The 25,558-nt window shown below is 38.6% G+C and overlaps 1 protein-coding gene across 5 annotated transcripts in view; it reads right to left on the reverse strand.

Moving 5' to 3' along the window:
• Nucleotides 1–341: 341 nt before the first annotated feature.
• Nucleotides 342–25,558, reverse strand: part of LOC126086090 (zinc finger protein 420) — a 37,903-nt gene continuing 12,686 nt past the window's right edge. For 3 of the 5 annotated variants that reach the window (XM_049902170.1, XM_049902169.1, XM_049902168.1), the window contains 3 exons: nucleotides 24,692–24,780; nucleotides 23,276–23,402; nucleotides 342–3,546 (listed from right to left, as the gene is read on the reverse strand). In XM_049902170.1, coding sequence (XP_049758127.1) covers nucleotides 1,616–3,546; nucleotides 23,276–23,402; nucleotides 24,692–24,700 — 2,067 coding nt within the window. In that variant the 5' untranslated portion in view covers nucleotides 24,701–24,780 and the 3' untranslated portion in view covers nucleotides 342–1,615. The remainder of the gene's footprint in view (nucleotides 3,547–23,275; nucleotides 23,403–24,691; nucleotides 24,781–25,558) is intronic. The other 2 variants (XM_049902172.1, XM_049902171.1) reach the window with 1 other exon arrangement.

The raw sequence follows: 25,558 nt of genomic DNA on the forward strand, positions 1-25,558 counted from the left end.
TTATCTATTTCATAGGACATTTCTGAAAGCAGCAAGACACTTCCAATACACATCAACATTCTGAACCACCCTGTATCATTTCCCCTAACATTACACCCTCAGCTTGACACAAGGACTGACTTGTAAGACAGAATGGGAGGCAGCCTGACCAACTGTCCTGCCTCTAAAAACAAGTATCTTTAGTTTCCTAGCCTTATTCCCCATGATCTTAAGCCAAAGCCACATTTGAAATTTTCACCCACAGCACCCCACTTCAGTTACAAAAACTTTTTAACCAGCTACAAAATTTTACATCCTTAAAAATTTTGTTTTAGTGTCAATAAATGAGAACTATAACAGCATCAACAAATACGTTTATTTTTAAAATTTTATATAAAGACATACAAGAGACAGGCAGATCAGAGTTGGAGTGTCTGTTCCACCAAATCAGCAGGGTTGCCAACTCCTGTATTTCTGCTCCACCATCCTTAACACCCAACATTCATTCTCAAAGTCCTCATAAGACTGCTAGATCTCCAGCTTAGATATCCACATTACAGAGATTTCCTAAATATCCTACTGACACAAGTACTTGTTCTATTTTGTTGACCTGCCAGGGAGGCTGGGATAATTTCTCAGCTCAGAATTCTGTTACTAAAGAAGGAAAAATAGATATGGGGTAGGGAAATAGTAGTCTAACACAGGCTTTCATTATTTTTCATTTCAAAACCATCTGCCATTTTAGTTTTTATTTTCATATTAATTCAAAAGATATACAGTCAAGTTTTTTAAATTTCCTAGTGGAAAGATTTATTTTGGCTTTCAGTTTTTTTTTTTTTTTCATTTCTAAATAATATTCTTGAACTGTGGCTAGAGATGATGGAAAATATGAGTTTTTGGACTTTGTTATAAATCATTCCACACCTTTCCCAAATTCTCTCACAGCTGTGTTAACAATTCGCTGATTAAATCCACAGGGTTCCTTCGCAGTATGAATTTCCTCTTGTAAAATATTGGATGAGATCTGAATAAAAGCTTTCTCACACTTGTTACAGCATACAGTCCCCTCCCCTCCACAAATAATCTGGTACAAGTGTTAGTGAAAGATTTCTTAATATTCATTACACTCATAGTGTCCCCCTCTCATGCAAATTCTATAAAACAACATTAACGATTATGATACCTAACATTTGTGATATACTATGTTTAAGGCACTGTTCTAAGAGCTTTGCATGTAATAACTCATTTAATACTTCTAATAAACATAAGTAAGGTCTTAGGACTGCCTTACAAATGATTAAACCAAATCAGAGGTTAATTATCATGATGTCACAGAGGAAATCAACTAGTAGAACCAGGATGATGTTGAAAAAGACATACAGTATGGCTCAAAGCTTTCCTACATTTACTACGTTATCAGAATTATTCACTATTAGAATCTTCTAAAGTTTAGTAGGTCTTCTGTAATGATAGAAGGTTTTTCTACATGGATTACATTATCTTTCCTCCATATAAAATCTCCGACGCTGAGCTGTGTAAAGCAAATGCACTCCCGTACTCACATTTGTAAGAATTCTTTAATAATAATAGGTGAGTGACCAGAAAAGGTTCTCTACATTAACCACAAACATACAATTCATATATAAACTTGAGAGGCATGATTAAAGTTCATCTCACATTCCTTATACTCAAAAGATTTCTCACTGATATGAATTTTCTGATGTTGGGTTAGTTGTGAGCCACGAGTAAAGGCTTTCCCACATTCTTTGCATTGATATAGTTTCTCACCAGTATGAATTCTCTGATGTCGAGAAAGATGTGAGCTCTGAGTAAAGGCCTTTCTACATTCATTGCACTCGTAGGGCTTTTCACCAGTATGAATTCTCTGATGTAGAGTAAGTTGAGAGCCATGACTAAAGGCCTTTCCACACTCTTTGCATTCATAGGGTTTTTCTCCAGTGTGAATTCGCTGATGTTGAGTAAGTTGTGAGCCACGAATAAAGGCCTTCCCACATTCCTTACATTGATATGGTTTCTCACCAGTATGGATTCTCTGATGTTGTATAAGCAGTAAGCCACGAGCAAAGGCCTTCCCACATTCATTACATACATAAGGTTTCTCGCCAGTATGAAGTCTCTGATGTTGAGAGAGATGTGAACTCTGAGTAAAGGCCATTCTACATTCTTTACACTCATAGGGCTTCTCACCAGTATGAATTCTCTGATGTTGAGTAAGCTGTGAGCCACGAATAAAAGACTTCCCACATTCCTTGCATTCATACGGTTTCTCACCAGTATGGATTCTCTCATGTTGAGTAAGTTCTGAACCACGACTAAAGGTCTTTCCACATTCTTTACATTCATAGGGTTTTTCACCAGTATGAATCCTCTGATGTCGAGTAAGAAGTGAGCCACGATTAAAGGCCTTTCCACATTCCTTACATTGATAAGGTTTCTCACCCGTATGAATTCTTTGATGCTGAGTAAGCTGTGAGCCATGACTAAAGGTTTTTCCACATTCCTTACATTCATAGGGCTTCTCATTGGTATGAATTCTCAGGTGTTGAGTAAGTTGTGAACCACGGATAAAGGCCTTCCCACATTCTTCACATTTATAGGGTTTTTCACCAGTATGAATCCTCTGATGTTGCATAAGTAATGAACCCCGAATAAAGGCCTTTCCACATTCATTACATTCATATGGTTTTTCCCCATTATGAATTTTCTGATGTTGGGAAAGCTGTGAGCCACAAATAAAAGCTTTCCCACATTCCTTGCATTGATAGGGTTTCTCACCGGTATGAATTCTCTTATGTAGAATAAGTTGTGAAAGCTGAGTAAAGACCTTTCTACATTCTTTACATTCATAGAGTTTTTCACCAGTATGAAGTCTCTGGTGCAGAGTAAGTTGTGAGTTCTGAGTAAAGGCCTTCCCACATTCTTTACATTCATAAGGTTTCTCACCAGTATGGACTTTTTGATGTCGAGTGAGTTGTGAGCTACGAATAAAGGCTTTCCCACATTCTTCACATTTATATGGTTTCTCACCAGTATGAATTCTATGATGTAAAATAAGTTGTGAACTCTGAGTAAAGGCCCTCCCACATTCCTTGCATGCATAGGGTTTCTCACCAGTATGAAGTCTCTGATGAAGACTGAGCTGTGAATCACGACTAAAGGCCTTCCCACATTGCTTACATTCATAGGGTTTTTCACCAGTATGAATACTCTGATGTTGAGTAAGGTGTGAAGCTCGTCTAAAGGCCTTCCCACATTCCTTACATTTATAGGGTTTCTCAGTAGGATGACATCTTGGGTGTTGAGATAAATAAGGATGCTGGTTGAAAATGGACATTTTTTCATATGTGATCATCCCTTCCTTGAAATATTCCTCTTGGTTTTCTTGCTGTCCCTTCAATGTGCCTTTAACTTCCAAATAATCTCTGGAACTGGACACCTCAAGATCACAGCTTTCAAGCCTGGCAGTCATTTCCCATTGAGATAATTCTGTTTCATAGATATCTTTTTTTGGAGGTAAGTCCTTTCTTGCACACCTTGAAGGGAATTCTGAAAGATAAGAGAAAATCGAACACTTTTGTTGTCATTTCAGTTGAAACAGAACTTGTCGAATAGAAAATAGAGATAACAGGAAAATAATACCCATAATACGTAAATGCTTTACATCAGTGTTTTCAAATATTGTTTAATACGGCCCATATTTTTGCATTACAGCCCATGACATATAGTTTCATAAAATATCAACCCTGTTTTCAATTCTATACTTATTCTAGTCTATTTCTCTCTTTTACACACAAAGATGGTCAAACCCACACAACTGCTTTCTAGTAATGCGTTGCTACCTAGAGTTTGAAAAATACTAGCTTAGAATGATCTCATATATTAACATGTAAAAAGGGCACATGAGACATCAGAGAATTGTGAAAGTGCATCTGAGACGTTAAGGGAAGCTTGTTAAAATTAAGGATGCCCATATACCACCCAGATTAACTGTATGTGAATCTAGTGATGAATTAGGAAAAGATCATGGAGATCTCTAGTCTTAATATATTCTACCAACTGATTCTGATTCAGATATAGAGCAAGATTTGCTATCTTTACTTAAAACTTTTAAAATAGTTTCCAAATTACACTTAGAATAAAAACCAAACTCTTTTCCATGACTTCGACAAAGTCCTCCATCATCTCTCTGCTCCCTGCTTATGTATCTGATTTCCCCCATGAGGCATTCTTGGCTTTGCTCACTATTTACAAAACATACAGCTTCCCTTCATCTCTGGAAAAGTCATAAGGCCTTTTCCAAATTAAGCCTAGACAGACACTGTTTCATATCTTTGAACTGCACTGTACGAGACTATGCAAACTGGCTCTTTCTTATCCTTCAGGTCTCAATTTAAAAGTCAGTTCCTGGAATATGAAACATCCACTCCTGGTAACAGAAGACTATGTAATTAATACCAACTTTCCTGATAAGAACAATTACAAAAAATGGATAAAATCTAAAAAGCACATGACTAAAGGCACTGGAAGTTAATATTGCAAAAAAGAGTTGGTTGGTCACAAGTTGAAAAATACAAAAACTCAGGGAGATAAGCCCAGCATTTGGGGCCACGTTTACCCTTAGGAAAGTCTTTCAATTTTAGAAAAGACAATTGAGAGGTGGAGAAACTAAGCAGCATTTATGGACTGTTTCATGGGGCTTGAGTAACAATAATTGGAGAACAAGGCCCAACATAAACTCTCCATACTTTGAGTTGAGAATCCTAAGTGAAACAGTGAGGAGTAAGGGAGAAAAAGTAGAGCAGCTTGGGCCGGGCATGAAACTCATCTTTGAATCATCTCAAACCCATTAATTTCTATTAAGGTTATTCCAGACTGCTTGCCATAAGCAAATTTACATCTTCATTGGAGATGTGTAACATCATCCTAGGCTTGAGACTGTTTTTGTAAATTTTCTTTACAATGTCTAGCATTCAATAAAAAATAACCAGGTAAATGAAGGTACAAGACAACGTAAGTGAAAAACAGGAAAAAAAAAAGACCTCTAAGGGCTCAAGCCATGTATCCACCACCACAGGAATGATGCAGAACAGTTCTGTCACTCCTAAAATACTCTTGTACTGCCCTTTGTATTCAATCTCTCCTTTCACGGTAGGGGTAGACCCTTGGAATCTGTCGTTTATCATCTGCTTACAGATGGAAACAAAAGGACATCCACACTAAATCTAAGATAAAAATGGGAAAAGTGATCATATATACGTCTTGTTATGGATGAAGCTGTGTTCCCCTCCCCCACCCCAAAAAAAATGATACACTGAAGTCCTAACTCCTGTACCTATAAATGTGACCCTGTTTGGAAATAGGGCATTTGAAGATATGATCATTTAGGTTAAATGAGGCCATATTAGAGTAGGGTGGGTCCTAATCTATATGACTGCTGTCCTTATAAGAAAAGAGAAGATACACAGAGACAGGGAGGCAGAGGAAGGATGCCACATTACGCTGCAGCTGCCAGAGAGGGACTGTTGGAAGTCACCAGAAGCTAGGAGAGGCATGGAACAGTTTCTGTCTCAGAGCTCTCAGAAGGAATCAACACCGCCAATACTCTGATTTGGATTTCTATTCTCCAGAAATGTGACACAATAAATGTCTGCTCTTTAAAGCCATCCACTTTGTGGTATTTTGTCACGGCAGCCCTAGGAAACTAATAAAAATAATCCAATTGCCTTGCCTCTTGCATAATGCTTCCTATGTACCAGCCATGGTCATCTTCTTTAGCTCTTCCTACCCTTTTTAACCAAGATATTAAGTTGTTTCTGTTTACTTATCTTACTTAATAGTCTGTTTTGTTCCTTCACATTCTGCCTCACATCCCTTCCTTGACCTTCTATTCAGGGCCAAATCTGTTTGTTCATTCCAGAAGGATATCTTTATCATCTCCCAGGCACTGCAACAGGTGTAAAACATGATGGAACATTTCTGTAATCCTACAGAATGTTGGGGACATTGGAGAAAAAAAGGTGATTATCTAATATAGGGGAAGGAGTCTGGAGTGACAAAGTGCCATGGATTCTACAAAAAACAAACAAAAAAAACACACCCCCTAAGATACATCTATTGGTCTCATCACATTCAGAGCAAAGGAGAATGAAGATAACCAAAGACACAAGGAAAATATTAGTCCAAAGGACTAATGAACCACAACCTCCACCAACCTTTGGTCAGAAGAACTAGACAGTGCCCGGCTACCACCACTGGCTGCTCTGACAGAGATCGCAATAGAGGGTCCCAGAAAGAGGAGGAGCAAAATGTAGAACAAAATTCAAATTCACAAAAAAGGACCAGACTCACTGATCTGGCAGAGGCTAGAGGAAGCCCTGAGACTACAGCCCTGGACATCCTGCTAATTCAGAACTGAAGCCACTCCTGAAGTCTACCTTTCAGCCAAAGATTAGACAGGCCTATAAAACAAACAATAACACGCATGAGGGACTTGTTTCTTAGTTCAAGCAAGTATATGAGACCAAATGGCCAACACTTGCCAAAAAAGCAAAGATGGGAAGGCAGGAAGGGACAGGAAAACTGGACAAATGGACATGGAGAGCCCAGGGTGCAAAGGCGGAGAGTGCTGACACATTGCACGGATTGCAACTAATATCACAAAACAATTTGTGTATAAAATTTTTGAATGAAAAACTAATTTGCACTGTAAACTCACCTAAAACACAACAAAATTTTTAAAAATTAAAAAAATATGCTAGGTATAGGCTTGTTTGATATAAAGAATAAACTGATGTCAATGCAAGTCAAGAGACAGAACGTGAAAAGTCTCATACACTGCTGGGGGGAATGCAAAGTGACATAACCACTGTGAAAACAGTCTGGTAGTTAATTAAACTTGCACTTAGCACATGATCCAGCAACCATACTCCTAGGTATTTACACTTGCATTCAGACAAAAATCTGCACAATAAAATTTACAGCAGCTTTATTCATAATTGCCCCAAACTGAAACTGAGATGCCCTTCAATGAGTGAATCAATCAACAAGGCTCAGTACATCCATACAGTGGATTACTATTCAGAGTAAACAGGAACAGACTATTGATTTCTGCAACAAGATGGGTAAATATTAAATGTATTTTGCTAAATGAAAAAATCCAGACCCAAAAGATTACGTATCTTGATTCAATTCATTTGACATTCTGGAAAAGGCAAAATTATAGAAACGGACAATAGGTCGGTATTTTCTATAGAGAGAGAATGGGGGAGGGCCTGATAACAAAGGGACAGCATGAGGGAATGTGAAGGGCAAAAGAATTGTGTTGTATTATAACTTAGGTAGTGGATACACGTGTTACGTACATGGTGCATCAGATTTGCTGAAAAATACCAAGAAAAGCTGGACAACATATGACAAACATCCTTTTAGAAGTATGGCCAAGCTTAAAAGAAAGGAAAGCATATCCAGAGGGACCACAATGAAGCGGGAACCAGAAACTAGGTAAGTAAACACTCTCTGAAGTCATAGCTATCCTTGGGACATTTACTGACTTCAATTGCCTAAACGGTCCAACAAAATTCAGGAGACAAGGCCTTGGGGCCACAAAGGTTAGGGATTGGAAATGGACCTCTTCTCAAAATTGGAACCATCATACGCTTACAGTTCAGAGAGAGGAAATAAAAATCCATCAAACCTCAATGGAAAATGACAAGCAATGCCTTGATCTTGGCATTTTAAGAAATCTGACTTATTCTGAAAAGAGAAGTCCTTGTATGGTTGTAATAAGCAACACGACGAGATCTGACTTTGTTTTAAAATGAATCATTCTGATTGTTTTATTAAAAAACAATAGCTAATAGGAGGGAAAGTACAGAATGGGGGTAACTACAGAAGTTAGGAAGTTATAGCGATAATCCACCTGGTTCGGACCAGATGACTGTGAAGACCGGTGGAAGAGGTGAGATGTCATTGCATTCTGGATACATTCTGAAGGTATGCTGAAAAGGATTTGCTGATGGACTGTACATACAGTATGAGAGAAAGAGAGAAAAAGGTATGAATCTATGTGTTTTGCCTCAGCACCTGGAAGAACAGAAGTGCCACTTACTGAGAAGAATACTGTGGTAGGAGCAGGTTTGGAAGAAAATAGAAAGAGTTTGGTTTTGAACTTTTGGATGTCCTAGTGAAGATGATGAGTAGGCAGGTATATGTACAAATGTGGGGTTCGGGGGGACATCTGGATTAGAGAGAGAAATTTGAGAGTCATCACCAAATAGATGATATTTAAAGCTATAGGATTTGATGAGATTACCCCAGGAAATGTCTTGGATAGTGAAGAGAAGTAAAGGGAAAAGGGAAGTTTGAAGATTCAGCCCTGAGGCCCTTCTACATTTTAGAGGTAGGGTACACGAGAAGGAACCAGCAAAGGAAACTAAGAAAGAGCAACCTGTGAGAATGGAGAAAAAATAGCAAAGTGTAGAATCCCAGAAGCCAAGTGAAGAAAATATTTTGAGGAATGACCAACTGTGTCAAGTGCTAATACATGACGTGAAATAAACTTAACAAAGGTTTTAATGATGCGAGGTCACTGGTGATCTTCCTAAGAATAGTTTTGGTGGAGTAATAGGGCCGTTCTGACTGAAGCAGATAGAAGAGAACACGGGAGAAGAACTGGCTGGAGAGAGAGAACATGGAAAATTATTTTAATTTTATTGTAAAAAGTACCAGAGAAGTGGAGCCGTATCTGCAGGAGAATATGAGTATCAAGTGATTTTGTTTTTGTTTTTTCTTTTAAGATGGGGGAAATTACAGCATGTTTATATGCTCATGAGAATGATTATAACAGAAATGGACAAGTTGATGTTTCCGGAGACAAAGACACCAACTGACCCAACAGTGCCCTTAAACAGATGAGAAGAGATGGCACTTAGAACACAAGTATAGGTACTAGCCTTACACTCAAGCACAGAAAGTTCACCCACCATAACAGGAAAAGATGAAGTCTATGTGGATAGGTGCAGATAGGCGGATTGAGGAGGAAGCCGGGACTTGTAGAAGTTCTCAGTGAAATCAGCTTCAATTTTTCAGTGAAATCAGCTCAGAGCAATCAGCTGAGTTAGCTGAGAAGGATTATAATAGTCACACCAATATGCAACAGCTTTTATGCAAATAAACAAAAGCTGATAGATATACAAAGAGATACTTATAAATCCATAGTCACAGAAGACAGTAACATAGACAAGAAATAAAGACAAAGAAAACTAGAATATAATTATTAAGGTAGGCAGACAGATAAAACTGGTATCATAACTTACTATCAATTGGCATGAAATTAGAAATTACAAACAAAAACATAGAAAAATACATATAATTCTATAGTAAAGTACTGCTACATAATATTTGTTACAACAAGAAATAATAATGAAACTTAAGAACCATTTAGAACAACTTTGTGTGAAATCACACAAGATTCAGCTAAAGTTATAGCCAAAGAAAACTTATAGCTTGAAATGCATTTGTTAGAAAACAAGAAATATTTAAAGACAAAGTAAGATTTCAACTCAAGAAGAAGAAAAATAGAAGAGCAAAACAAACTAGATAAATATCAGAAAAAGTAATAAACTAGAATTCAGAAAAGAAAGAAATGGTTAGTAAAACTAAAAGCCATTTTTCCAAAAATACCAATAAATGATATAAAAGATTGGGAACAAATCCAAAACACTGAAAAGGAAAAGGAAGAAAAGAATATAAATACTAAAGAACTTAGAAGTATTTATGAGAAAAAAGGTATATACAACTCATAACAATCAATTGGACAAACTAGAGGAAATGGATAAAAATAACCAGAAATGACAAATGAAGATATAGAAGATCTGGATATACAAAAATAATCATATAAATATTCAAATTTTAGTTCAAAATCTATGTTCCCAAAAGGCACTATATCCTAATGACTGATGGTATTACTGCTAAGATATTCCAAACCATTAAAGAATACATAAAAATATAGAAAATTAAATAACAAAATTGGACAAAAAAACTCAGGAAAAGTAAACCAATCTGATGAACAAGCATAGGTAAAATTTAAAGAGAAAATAATCTTGATGTTGTCAGGTGCCATCCAGTGGGTTCCGACTCATAGTGACCATATGTAAAAGAGAAGGAAACATTGCCTAGTCCTGCATCACCCTCACAATCGTTGTTATGCTCGAGCCCATTGTTGCAGCCACTTTGTCAGTGCATCTCCTTGATGGTCTTCCTCTTTTTAGCTGACCCTCCACTTTACCAAGTATGACATCCTTCTCCAGGGTCTGATCGCTCTTGATAATATGTCCAAAGTATGTGACATGTAGTCTCTCCATCCTTGCTTCTCAGGAACATTCTGACTGTATTTCCTAGACAGATTTGTTCATTTGTATAGCAGTCCATGGTATATTCAATATTCTTCACCAACATCGAAATTCAAAGGCCCCAGCTCTTCAGTCTTCCTTATTCATTGTCCAGCTTCCACGTACATATGAGACGACTAAAAATACCATGGCTTAGGTCAGGCACAACTTAGTCTTCAAGGTGACATCTTTGCTTTTTAACACTTTCAAGTTGTCTTTTACAGCAGATTTGCCCATTGCAATACGTGTTCTTCCCTTTGCACGTGTCATTATACCTTACTTTGACTTCTGGAACTGCCCTTTGAAATCTTCTGCACAGCCCCTGTATGTCATTTCTTCTGTTTGCTTTAGCTACTCTAAGTTCAAGTGCAACTTTCAGAGTCTTCTGACATCCATTTTGGTCTATTCTTTCTTTCCTGTCTTTTTAATGACCTCTTGCTTTCTTCATGTATGATGTCCTTGATGTCATTCAACAACTCATCTGGTCTTTGGTCATTAATGGTCAACACATCAAATCTATTCTTGAGATGGTCTCTAAATTCAGGTGGGATATACTCAAGATCGTATTTTGGCTCTCATGGACTTGTTCTAATTTTCTTCAGCTTCGCCTTGAACTTGCATATGAGGAATTGATGGTCTGTTCCACAGTTAGTCCCTAGTTTTGTTCTAATGATGATAGTGGGCTTTCCCACATCTCTTTCCACAGATGTAGTCAATCTGATTCCTGTGTATTCTGTCTGTCCAGGTCCACGTGTATAGTCGCTGTTTATGTTGTTGAAAAACGGTATTTGCAATTAAGAAGTCATCGGTCTTCCAAAATTCTATCATGTGAGCTCCAGTGTTGTTTCTATCACCAAGGCCATATCTTCCAACTACCGATCCTTCTTTGTTTCCAACTTTCACATTCTGATCAGCAGTAATTATCAATGCATCCTGATTGCATGTTCGATCAATTTCAGACTGCAGAAGTTGGTAAAGTCTTCAATTACTGCAACTTTGGCCTTAGTGGTTCGTGTGTAAATTTGAATAACAGTCATATTAACTGGTCTTCCCTGTAGGTGGATGGACTTGTTGTACTTCAGGGACAGTGTTATACTTCAGGACGGTACTGTACTTCAGGATAGATCATGAAAAAGTTTTCTTTGGCAATGTCATGGATTGAATTATGTCCCCCCAAAATGTGTGTATCAACTTGGTTAGGCCATGATTCCCAGTATTGTGTGGTTGTCCCCCATTTTGTGATTGTAATTTTATGTTGAGAGGATCAGGGTAGGAATGTAACATCACCCTTACTCAGGTCACCTCTGTGATCCAATGTAAAGGGAGCTTCCCTGGGGTGTGGCCTGCACCACCTTTTATCTCTCAAGAGAGAAAGCGGAAGCAAGCAGAGAGCGGAGGACCTCATGCCACCACGAAAGCAGTGCCGGCAACAGAGCGCATCTTTTGGACCTGAGGTTCCTGCACTGAGCTGCTCCCAGACCAAGGGAAGACTGATGCATCACAGGGACCTTCCTCCAGAACCGACACAGAGAGAAAGCTTTCCCCTGGTGCTGATGCCCTGAATTTGGACTTTTAGCCTACTTTACTGTGAGAAAATAAATTTCTCTTTGTTAAAGCCATCCATCCATTTGTGGTATTTCTGTTACAGCAGCAGTAGATGACTAAAACAGATGATGAATGCAACGCCATTCCTCTTCAAATTGTCATTCCCAGCATAGTAGACCATAAGACTGTCCAATTCAAAATGGCCAATACCAGTCTATTTCAGCTCACTAACGCCTAGGATATCGATGTTTATGCGTTCCTGTTTATTTATTTGTTAATTTCTATTGTGCTTTAAGTGAAAGTTTACAAATCAAGTCAGTCTCTCATACAAAACCTTATATACACTTTGCTATATACTCCTAGTTGCTCTCCTCCTGAGACAGCACACTCCTTCTCTCCACCCTGTATTTCCATGTCCATTCAGCCAGCTTCTGTCCCCCTTGGCCTTTACATCTCCCCTCCAGACAGGAGCTGCACACACAGTCTCATGTGTCTACTTGATCCAAGAAGCTCACTCCTCACCAGTATCATTTTCTATCTTATACTCCAGTCCAATCCCTGTCTTAAGGGTTGGCTTTGGGAATGGTTCCTGTCTTGGGCTAACAAAAGGTCTGGGGATCATGACCTGTGGGGTCCTTCTAGCCTCTGTCAGACAATTAAGTCTGGTCTTTTTACGAGAATTTGAGGTGTGCATCCCACTGCCCTCCTGCTCCTTCAGGGATTCTCGGTTGTGTTCCATGTCATGGCAGTCATCGGTTGTAGCCAGGCACCATCTAGTTCTTCTGGTCTCAGGCCTATGTAGTCTATGATTTATGCCGCCCATTCTTACTCTTGGGCTCATACTTATCTTGTGTCTTTGGTGTTCTTCATTCTCCTTTGCTCCACGTGGTTTGAGAACAATTGATGCATCTTAGATGGCACTTGCGTTTAAGACCCCAGACACCACTCTCCAAAATGGGATGCAGGATGTTTTCTTAATAGATTTTATTATGCCAATTGACCTAGATGTCCCCTGAAACCATGGTCCCCAAGCCCCCACCCCTGCCATGCTGGCCTTTGAAGCATTCAGTTTATTCAGGAAACTTCTTTGTTTCTAGGTTAGTCCAGTTGTGCTGACCTCTCCTGTATTGTGTTGTCCTTCCCTTCACCTAAATTAGTTCTTGTCTACTATCTAATTAGTGAATCCCTCTCCCTCCCCCTCCCCATTTTGGTTTTGATGATTTCCAATTTTCCTAGATTCATACTTCGTACATTCCATGTTCCGATTATTAATGGATGTCTGTAGCTGTTTCTTTTTGTTTTGAGTTGTGCCACATCAGCAAATAAAGGTCCTGAAAGCTTGACTCCATCCACATCATTAAGGCTGACTCTACTTTGAGGCGGCAGCTCTTCCTCAGTCATCTCTTGGGTGCCTTCCAACCTGAGGGGTTCATCTTCTGTCACTATATCAGTGTTCTGCTGCTATTCATAAGGTTTTCATTGGCTAATTCTTTTCAAAAGTAGACCACCAGGTCCTTCCTAGTCTAAGTATTTAAGGACTGACATGTCATGATCAAATAAAATTTATCCCACAAATGGTGGATTAGTTCAATATCAGAAAATATATTTACCACATAAAGAACTTAAATTATAAAAAATATAGGTTTTTTTTTAAGAAATGCAAGAAAAATTTAATATATTTCAAAGTCCATTATCATAAACTAAGACCAGAATGTTTCTTCCTTTAGCCTAATTAAGGCTACCGACCAGAAACCTATAGAAACAATAGATTTAACAGTTAAACTTTAGAAGCACTCCCAGTGAAGTTCGAAGAAAAAAAAAAAAAAAAGGATACCACCTGTGAAATGGTGGTAGTAGTAGCAGTAGCATCAAAACCTGTCTAAGTTCAGGAAGGGTAATGTCCAGAATCAGTCCAAAGCGGATTTCCATGAGGTGTAGGTCAGACATATCTCCACTCTCCAACCTTTTTACCAATTTTGACATCAGCCATCTCCTTCCACAGTACTCTCTACTTCTCTGCTGGGTTCAATAATCCATTGCAACAGCCACACAGAACTCACAGGCCATACTTAACATTTAAGTGCTTTATTAAGGAAATACCAGGGTACACCTAGGGATCAGGATGAACAGGCTACATCTCAGGATCAGAATCAGGAAGCACGGAGGCAAAGTCTCCCTTCTTCAGTGCAGAACAGCTCTCTTAGATCTTGGTCGTGCAGGCTTCCTCTCAGCCCAAGGATAGGCTCCTCTTGGCCCTACTCTCTGTCACTACTGGCTCTGCCACTGGGCCCCTTTGTCACTGTCTTACTGTTACAGCCCTTGAGGGGTATTACAGCTCTTTTAGGAGGTTTCTTGCCTCCTTTCTCTCTTCTCTCTTGACTTTTCTCCTTTGTGCTTCTTCCTGCTTCTTTCTGTCTCTAAAACCTCTGTGGGGCTGGCTGCATATATACACTACTCCTTGTGAATTTCAAGGCAGCCCTCCCAGCAGGGCCACAAACTGACCAATCCCTTCTCAGTAGGCCACGGACACTTCACTTGCATAGTAGGCTATAGTCGCCTCATTTTTATAGTCCATAGTCACTTTATTTGCATAGTATATTGACCAATCACTGCAAAGTGCATACCAATCCCAGGTCAGGCTGCAGCCCAGGACCAAAGGATGTCAAACCAAGTTGTTTACAGTTTACCCAGGAAATGTCAATCAACCTAGACAAAACTAACAAACCACCTGGGATAGAAAACTAGGGCAAAGATAACTCCTCAGGGTTTAGGCGAAAAATCTCTCAAGCTGTTTTTCCAAAGAATCAAGACAAAAGGCCACATGAAGGAACTTTCACAACACCAACTATTTGCTCTCAAATTGTGCTAGAGGTCCCACCAGTTATATAGTTTTAAAAAATGGTATAAATAGAAAAGGAAAAAACATTTTATGTAGAGAGCAAAATTGTCTACCTAGGAATCCAATATTATCCACTGAAAAGCTGCTAAGTATTTCTGTAAGGTTACCATCAATTTACAGAAGTCAATAATTTGTCATATATATATATGGGGGAAAAAGGAAAGGAGAAAAAACCCTGTGGGAAATTCATTGCATAAGAGACCCTATGTATGCAAGAAACAGCAGAGCTAGACCTGTTCCTCAGAAATGAAAATTGTTGAATGATGCATATAATATAAATGCTTGAAATATATGAAAATATAAAATCAAAAGTATGAGAAAGTATTAACCATTCAGAAAATGCCATAGAACAAAAGATTTTCATTCATAATGCCCAGAAAATTTATAAAGTGCTGAGGAAATTACTTAACAAGAAATGTGTAAGAACTTCAAAGAAAAACCAATGAAACTTTACATAAGGACATAAATCCAGATATAGCATGTTTAAGACAGAAGGATTCAATATTGTAAATATGTAAATGGTACATCAGATTTCCTGAAAAACACCAAGAAATGCTGGATAAAATAAGACAAACATCCTTTTAAAAGCATGGCCAAGCTTAAAAGAAATTCGGAATATTCACGGGGGACACAATGAAGTGGCAGCCAGAAACTAGAGAGGTAAACATGCTCTCAAGCCACAGCTACCCTTGAGAGTTTGCTGACTTCAGCTTCCTAAAAGTTTGTATCTTAATGGTCTGACAAAATCCAGAAGACAAGGCCATGAGCCCTCAAAAAGTCAGGGATTAGAACTGACTCTCTTCACAAAATTGGAACTATCTAAGGCAAAAAAAAAAAAAAAAAAAAAATTTTTTTTTTTTTTTTAAGGCCTACAATTTAGGGAAAGGGAAAAAGTCCACCTGACTGCAAAAGAAAGTGACAAGGAATTTTTCAGACTTGGCCTAGACTCTCAATGAAAAGGAGAAAAAAATCCTATGGATAACTCATAATTACATATTGCATGCAAGTAACAGCCAGAAGTAGACTTGTTCCTCAGAAACAGATATTGTCAACGCATATAACATAAATGCTTGAACTATACGAAAATATAAAATAAAAAGCATGAGAAAGGGACCATGTAGAAGCAAAAAGAAAAGGAAACAGATCTGAGAGAGGGAGTAAATACCAATTTCTGTACAAGAAATAATATAATCAATTGTACTAAAATCCTAAAGAAAAAGTCTTAAAAGCAACCAAAGAGAAAATACAGATTACTTACAAAAAGAACAACAATGAGACAGATGGCAGACTTCTCAAGAGCAACAATAGAAGCCAGAAGACAGTGGAATAATATCTTCAAAGAGCTGAGAAAAAAATAGTTGTTAATATACAATTTTATACCCAGTTACATCATCAGACAAGAATGACAGTGAAATAAGATTATTTTACAACAGCAACAAAAATAAAAACTGAGGGCATTTACTAGCAATAGGCCTTCACTAATGTATTTCAGGATAAATAAAATGATTCTAAAAGACATGATGACAGAGGAATAAAAGACAAAACAAAATCCGTTGCCATCAAGTCAATTCAGATTCATGGCAACCCCATGTGTTACAGGGTAGAACTGTTTTCCGTAGGGTTTAGTTGGCTGTGATGTTAACAGAAGCAGATTTCCAAGTCTTTCTTCCTTTGGGCTGCTGGGTGGGTTCAAACTGCCAACCTCTTAGGTTAGTAGTTGAGCTCAAACTGTTTAAGGAATGGTGTGCAAATTAAAGGATAATCATGTGAACAAACTGAAGCAAATTTTATCATTATAAAATAAAAATACTCCTCATTTTGGGGGTTAAAAAAGGAAAGAGAACTAAAATACCAAACAACGATAATATGTTAGATGGGAGAGACTGACCAAAGTTAAAGCATTCTAAGATCCTTATATTGTCCTGGGGAAAGGCAGACAGTAACTTTAGACTTTATTAAATTAAGAATGTATTTGGATAGTGACACCAACAGGATAATGATAATGATTACATGGCCAAAACAGGCAGAAATACCCCCAAAATATTTAAACTCACCAATAATCACAGGGATATGTCCATTTTTAATCTATGAATTGACAAAAATAGTTTTAAGTGATAATATTCAATGTTGGTAAAAGTGTGGAGAAAGAAACAGTCATACACTGCTTTTACCCTCTTGACAAGAATTTTGTGACAATGAACTACATATTTGACATAGAAATGTCAGTCTCTCCTCTCTCTATGGAACCTTGACTCACTGCCACAACAGTCACCCGTTTATTTCACATTGGACACTCTAGTTTATATATGTTATTTTTCAACTTGTTGACCATAAAACCCTTGGTGGTGATGGTGGTGCCGGGCAGAGTTTATTGCAAGATTTCTGCAAAGCGGTATGCAAATCAAATATTGTAGTGCACTGAATAAACGGCTTTGCATTCAATATGTACATGCGCCCAAACACTATTACAATGAATGAAATCTACAAAATTTCATTTGCATTAAAATGAATTATATGGACATCATAAAATTTTAAGGGTAACCATTAAAGTATACAAATAGTGTATATCTCCCAAATTAAACAAGGGGGGAAATGGAATTTTTACAAAATCGTTTTCAACTCATATAAGGAAAGAGATTTTAAAAAGGAAGCGTAGGGGAGGATAAAAAGAGTAAATGAAAAGCATAAAATAGGAGGGAAATAAACCCAAAGGTACTGGGAATAACGATTAAATGAGGTGAACACACAAATTTAAAAAACAGATTCTCAGATGATACCAAATCTCAGTGGTTACCAAACATGTCCGAATACTTGAACAACCTACAGAGATTGTGATTTAATTGGTCTTGGGTGTGGCCTGGGCTCTGAACTATTTTTTTTAAAGACCTCCAGCTATTTCTGAAGTGCACACAAGTACGTATAAGCTTGGAAATCACTCCCACATTCTTTGCCAAAGTGGTTATACCAATTGATACTTTCACCAGTAAGCTATAGAGCAGTTAAAAAAAACAACTAGCTTCACTGTGATATTATTCTCATACCTACACTTCATCCATTAAAATGTTCAATGGTTTTTACTACATTCACAGTTATGCAACAATCCCCACAACGTAATTTTATAACAGTTTTATCACCCCAAAAAGAAATCCTGTGCCTACTAGCTATCAGTCCCCATTCCCGCACTCTCCACCCACTCTTTTGCCTCCCCCAGACCTGCACAACCACTAATGTACTAGCTGTCTCTATAGATTTGCCTATTTGAGACATTTCACGTGAATGAGATCATACAACCTGCAGTCCTTTGTGACTGGCTTCTTTCACTTAGCTTAAGTAAAGGTACATCCATGTGGTAGCACGAATCAGAGCGTCGCTCCTTCTTATTGCTGAGTAATACTGAACTGTAACAGTATACCACATTTTATTTATCTATTCATCAGTTAGACATTTGGGTTGTTTTCATTTTTTGCCTACTGTGAATAATGAATATAGACCGCTTCTACCTCCAAAGGTTGCCAACATTTGGTACTGTCAGACTTCTTAATTGTTGCCAATCTAGACAAAGAGCTGACATTGAGTTGACTCTGACTCATGGTGACTTCATATACAACAGAATGAAACCTTGCCGGGTCCGGTGTCATCCTCGCAATCACTGGCATGTTTGAGTCCATCGTTTCAGCTGTAGTGCCAGTCCTTCTCGCCGAGGGTCTCCCTCGCCCTCCCTGGACCTCTACTTAACCAAACATGACGTTCTCTTCCAGTAACTAGTCCCTACTGATGATGCTCCCAAAGCACACGAGTTAGGCAACGTTCTGTTGTGATCCGTAAGGTTTTCATGGGCTAATTTTCAGAAGCAGATTGCCAGGACTTTCTTCCTAATCTGCCTAAGTCTGAAAATGCTGCTGAAAGCGATACACCATGGGTGATCCTGCTGATATGTGACATACCAGTAGCACAGCTCCCAGCATCACAGCAACATGCAAGCCACCCAAGTATGACAAACTGACAGATGGGTGGGTGGTGGTTTGCCAATCTAGGGGGTGTGACGTAATTATCTCACTGTGGTTTTAATTTGCATTTCCTGACTGCTAATGAGGCTGAGTACCTTTTCATATGTGTAGTGGCTATTCGTGTTTCCTTCTCTTTGAACTATGTCTTTCAACCATTTTCTTCAAATGGGTTATTTATCTTTTTTTTTAATCAATCTGTAGAAGCTTTTAATAGTCAGGACATAATTTCATTGTTGGCTATATGTACTGCAAATATCTTCACCCAATTCATGGCTTGTCTTTTTTACTTTCTTTTAATGATATCTTTTGAGAAAAAGAATAATTTTCATATAGTCAAATTTACCAATATTTGATCCTTAAAACTTTTTTTAATGTAAGGTTTATTCTGAGCAGTTATTCTATATGCATTGTAGGGAGACTATTTTGATTCCAGAAACAGCAAATGGCTTGAAGAAACTAGATACAAAGAGGAAGGAGAAATATAGAAGATCAACAACTGGCTAATTTTAATATGACTCATTGAACCCTGTCCTCCCTCCTTTACTGAGATCAAACTGATATCAGGTCACATGATGGCCTCTAGCCCTCTACCCAGCCATGTCTTCTGAAATTCAAATTTAGTAAACCTAGCTTCAAACAGGGAAGAAAAGACTAGCAGCAACATTGGGTGAAAGAAAAGCCCCTGGCAGGATCAGTCCTGGTCAGGGTCATCCACTGTTTTACGAAAATGTCTAACTGCTTGCCGTCTTTTTAAATTTAATTAGTTTATTTCTTTTAAGACTTCTCAGGCAAATAGTTTATATCTACATCTAATACTTCCAATGTCTGAAGTTTTTAGCCATGTAAATCTTTTTCTTTAGATTCTCACTCACTCCCCTGTGACCTGTTTCCTTGTGGGTTTGCTCACCTTCTACTGACCCTAATGTGTGAGAACTCTAAAGGCCTCCTGCTTTCCTCCAGAGAGGACTCGCATTTGCTTCGGCCAGGAGTCAGAGGGCATCACCTTAGAGAATAACATTTCAACTTGCTTTTTTTATTGCCTAACTCTGTCTTTACTTCTGGCTAGTTTATCGCACATTCTTCTTTCGACTGTGTTTTTACACCTGTTCCTCCTACCAGTTCATGCCGCCCCGAGGCCTTGATACCTACGACCCCATCTGCCTGGATGCTGACAGCAGAGGGTGGAAGACGTAACCCTAACTTACACATTCTACATCAGCACATCACGTTCAACTGTGAACAACCCACAGTATTGGTATGTGTCAGTTACGGGCTCCTGGGAAGACTCCCGATGACTCTGTTCCCAGCTCTAAAAAGCTCAGGAAATGTGAGCTCTGGCCACGTCCTAATCCTCAGCCCAGTCAAGACCAACTCCCGTCTTCTGACCAGGAAATGGAGATTAAAGAGGGGCTCAAAGTTTTCTTATGTGTGGTTTCATTTACCATCCTTTTCTATCTTATCAAATCAGAGAACTTGCTTTTGTTCCATTATGGGCTCCCTTCGTACAAAATAGGCCCTCAATAGATGTATTTTGAATGAATGAACACATTTTTAAGAATGGAGACAATTATATAAGTTTAAGTAAATAAAACTCTGGAAAGGAATTTACATAACAGTGTTGTCACTAGGGAAGAGCAAGAGCCCTTCCTTTCGCTATTATAATAAAAGGCTGGGAGGGAGAGGAAGTTATGATCTGGAGGGATCTCTTAGGGGATCATGCTAAAAAGCTCTTGCTTTTCTCTGGAAGTCTTCTTCCCACACAACTTGGATCCTTCAGGAAGTGTGCCAACCAATAAATTTAAGAAAGCCTTCAGAGGAAAGAAGGTTGAAGGGTCAAAAGACATTATATTCCAGTGACTTGAGAAGAACAGGGAATAAAGTGATCATCTAGGGGGGAAAATTAGTTACTGAGCTTTTAATTGACATAGGCTCTGTCCCGTATTATTTTGCTACAGGAAAAATGAGAGACTTCATTAGACAATCACAGGTTCTTCCTGAGCCATTTTTCGATAAAAGGTGATTCCGGCATATTCATCCAAGGTAAAGGGCAAACTTCCTAAAATGTAACATCCAACCACAAAGCACACGTAAGAGAACGTGTCTGTGGTTTGTAAAAGACTGTGCTCGATGAGTCGGGAGTGAAATGTAGCCATCCCCTCTATCACTATGTACATGCGATAAGCTCTTCCGATAGTCAGAAAAATCATAGATTTCTATACTTTTATTTTGTTGCTTTGGATTGGGCCTGTGGATTATTTATGGTACCTCTAAGCAAATTTAAAGGAGCCCCTAGTGGCGCAGTTGTTAAAGCGCTCAGCTGCCAACCAAAAGGCTGGCAGTTCAAACCCGCCAGCCACTCTGCAGGAGAAAGATGTGGCAGTCAGCTTCCGGAAAGATTTACAGCCTTGGGAACCCTATGGGGCAGATTTACCCTGTCCTATGTCACACTGGGTTTTTTGTTTGTTTGTTTGTTTACAGGGTCGCAATGAGTTGGAATCGACTGAATGGCAGTGGTGGATTAAGCAGATTTAAGCCACGGCATTCTCAATTGCCTCCTACGCATGAGAAAGCTAGACAATAAGTAAGGAAGACAGAAGAACTGATGCATTTGAATTATGGTGTTGGTGAAGAATATGGAATACACCACGGACTGCCAGAAGAATGAACAAATCTGTCTTGGAAAAAGTACAGCCAGAATGCTCCCTAGAAAGGAGGATGGTGAGACTTTCTCTTACATACTTCGGACATGTTATCAGGAGGGACCAGTCCCTGGAGAAGAATATCATGCTTGGTAAAGCAAAGGGTCTGCAAAAAAGAGGAAGACCCTCAATGAGATGGACAGACACAGTGGCTGCAACAATGGGCTCAAACACAGCAGTGACTGTGAGGATGGCACAGGACTGGACAGTGTTTCGTTCTGTTGTACACAGGGTTGCCATGAGTCAGAGCCACCTAGACGGCACCTAACAACAAGAAGATTTATACTGTAACAATGCATAGACTTGTTTTTCTGACAATATTGCAAGTGTCTAAGAATTCAAATCTAGCTCCTTGATCATCAAGGAAGACAGGTAATTATAAGGCAAAGCTAAGGCTTTTTGAAGGACAGAGAAGATAAAGGTGTTCTATGAAGCCATGATGTCAGATGGATCCTGGCTGAAAGCAGAGAATACCAGAAAGATGTTTACCTTTGTTTTATTGACTACGCAAAGGCATTCGACTTTGTGGATCATAACAAATTATGGATAACATTGCAAAGAATGGGAATTCCAGAACACTTAATTGTTCTCATGAGGAACCTTTACATAGACCAAGAGGAAGTTGTTCGGACAGAACAAGTGGATACTGATTGGTTTAAAGTCAGGAAAGGTGTGAGGCAGGGTTGTGTCTTTCACCATACCTATTCAATCTGTATGATGAGCAAATAATCCAAGAGGCTGGGCTATATGAAGAACAAGTGGGCATCAGGATTGGAGGAAGACTCATTCACAACCTGCGTTATGCAGATGACACAGCCTTGCTTGCTGAAAGTGAAGAGGACTTGAAGCACTTACTAATGAAGATCAAAGACCACAGCCTTCAGTGTGGATTGCACCTCAACATAAAGAAAACAAAAATCCTCACAACTGGACCAATAAGCAACATCACGATAAATGGAGAAAAGACTGAAGTTGTCAAGGATTTCATTTGACTTGGATCCACAATCAACAGCCGTGGAAGCAGCAGTCAAGAAATCAAAAGACGCACTGCATTGGGCAAATCTGCTGCAAAGGACCTCTTCAAAGTGTTGAAGAGCAAAGACATCACCCTGAAGACTAAGGTGCACCTGACCCAAGCCATGGTATTTTCAATTGCATCACATGCATGTGAAAGCTGGACAATGAATAAGGAAGATCAAAGAAGGACTGCCGCCTTTGAATTGCAGTGTTGGGGAAGAATATTGAATATACCATGGACTGCCAAAAGAATGAATAAATCTGTCTTGGAAGAAATGCAACCAGAATGTTCCTTAGAAGCAAGGATGGCGAGACTGCGTCTTATATACTTTGGACATGTTGTCAGGAGGGATCAGGCCCTGGAGAAGGACATCATGCTTGGCAAAGTACAGGGTCGGTGGAAAAGAGGAAGACTCTCAAGGAGGTGGATTGACACAGCGGCTGCAACAATGAGCTCAAGCATAACACTGATTGTAAGGATGGCACAGAACCACACAGTTTTTTGTTCTGTTGTGCACAGAGTCACTATAAATCGGAACCGAGTCGACAGCACCTAACAACAACAACATGAAGCTATTTGTTTCTACCTGCAGTTATTTCAAACCATTCCCTTGAGAACAAGAAATTCAGTTCATTACTTAAAATGCCACCTTGAAATGGAGTAAGAGAAAGCAACCATTCTAAGGGTAGATGCTGAAATGCTAGATAAGATATCCTTACCTAGTGACACCAAGTTGCTGTAGTTCTCCAGCATGACATCTCTATACAAGTCCCTTTGAGCAGAGTCCAGGCATTCCCACTCTTCCTGAGAGAAGTCAATGGCAACATCCTTGAACATCACTGATCTCTGGAACAACAAAGATAAAATTAGTTGTTGAAATCGAGAAAATGATTTTTCAATGGAAGGGGAAATGATAGAGAGCACTTCACAAAGAAACAACAAAGCAAAGAGGCTGGAAACCCTCTGAATGGGCAAGAGACAGTGAAGTGGTTAGTGCTTCTCAAGTGCCAACACGTTCCTGATTATTCCTGTTGCTGTAGATATTTCCTGCGTACAGAAGATCTCATTATGCACATAAGTCTTGGAATTAATAAAGTAAATGCGGTGTCTCAATTTAAAAAAACAGCATACATAACCAGCCTGTATCTTGTATATCACACATTCTCAATAAATCTAAGTTTCTCTCTTCTTCTCTATTTAAGGAATAAGAAAAAAATAACTAGGGAAATCTTTCTATGAAATCTTATAAAATATGATTTTATATTATGAAGCCTCAGGTTCACCATTATATCAGAATATTACATCATAAGCATTTTCCTTGTCACGAATAATTTAGTAAATATTTTTGTTCCTGGCTATAGATTGGCTCCATACAATGCATGTATCTGAATTTATAATTGCTCATATTTGAACATCTCAGGTTACATAAAAATATTTACGTATTTCTTAGTTCTGGGAGTTTTTAATTCTTAACAAGTTATGCATGTGAGTGACAATCTTTCTTGTTACTATTCATCACTCCTGAATGTACCTTTTCCTTGTTCTAAGCAATAGAAGGTAGAAAACAGAATCCGAAATTACATACTGTAGGTCAGCACATAATGTTCAACCATACAATTATCCATATTATTAGTAGTCATCAAATATGGGTCCCCTGAGGACAGAGAAGATTCCAGATCTCTCTGTCCTCAGCCCCTTATCACGTTATTACGTTCCCAATCTTAAAAAGCTCACACAGCGTGTGCTCTTCCCTTGTTTTGAGCCTGGTCAGGACCAACTCCTTTCTTGTCTAAACAGGAAACTTAGATCTAAAGAGAAGTTCGACGTTTTCTTATGTGTGGTTCCATTTAACATCTTTCTCTATCTTATCAAATCAGGGACTTTGCTTTTTTTCTATTAGTCCTAGTCAAAATGCTGAGTGGACTGTTTAAAAAAAGGTTAGCTAAGACAGATGCATGTAGGGAAGCCACTATCACTTACAAGATGATAGTGAGGTGGGGTCAGAATGGGACAAATTGGGAGCACATTCCTGCATAGGGGTCAGTTAGGAAGAAAGTTTGAGGAATAATGAATGCAAACATGCAGACTCTGAAAAACAAACTATTTAAAGAAGGCATGAGGAAACACCAATTCACCTGAGCCATGATTTTTAGAGCCAAAGGAACTCATCAGTCCTCTTCTGGGTTCCCATCTCAGAGAAACACAAAGCTGTGAAAAGGCAGAGCTGGGCAGGAGAAAACAAGAACTATGAGAGCAGGCTTTTTGCGAGACACCAAATGATCAAGAAACAATTATCTTTGTTGCTGCCCTCTTCCTGACTCTTGTTCTCACATCTAACCCTAAAATATACGCTAAGCAGAGAGATTAGAGAGTATAAAAAATACATAGGTGGTAGTCCTTACCCCAAACTCAATGCTCTCCATACACCAAAATAAATAAATAAATATAACAACTTCTCTATCATTTCTGAAGTGAAACTTACAGACCACATATCTATACATACTATGTCAAAAGTAAATTAAGATAATGAGCAACTGTTGTATTTCAATATACTCATCATATACACAACTACTTTAAAAAAAATAGAAAGCATAAATAAATGCTTACAACTTCTTATAATTAATAAATTTACACTTACAAAATAACAATATTCAACTAAATATTGCTTATACCTTTTCTATGTGTATAGATTCAATGGAAATACATTATCTCCAAATGGAGATTTGATATTGGCAAATCAGATATTACAAGCAGTGTTGGAGGATTCTAGAAACATGGAGGTATAAATAGACCATGGTTCTGACCCTCCCCCACAAATACAAAAAGAAATATAACGAGGAAATGGTGCTTGGTCTTGACGTACTCTTGAGTTGGGGAGCAGAGGACAGCAGTGGGGAATTGCAGACAGGCAAGAAGCAATGAATCGCATATGGCGGGAAGATCGCTTTACCCACCATCCCTGTCCCTCCCCCCAACCATGAGGCCTGCTGGCTACTGTGAAC

This window comes from Elephas maximus, chromosome 11, assembly GCF_024166365.1.
Source record: "Elephas maximus indicus isolate mEleMax1 chromosome 11, mEleMax1 primary haplotype, whole genome shotgun sequence".
NCBI lineage: Eukaryota > Metazoa > Chordata > Mammalia > Proboscidea > Elephantidae > Elephas > Elephas maximus.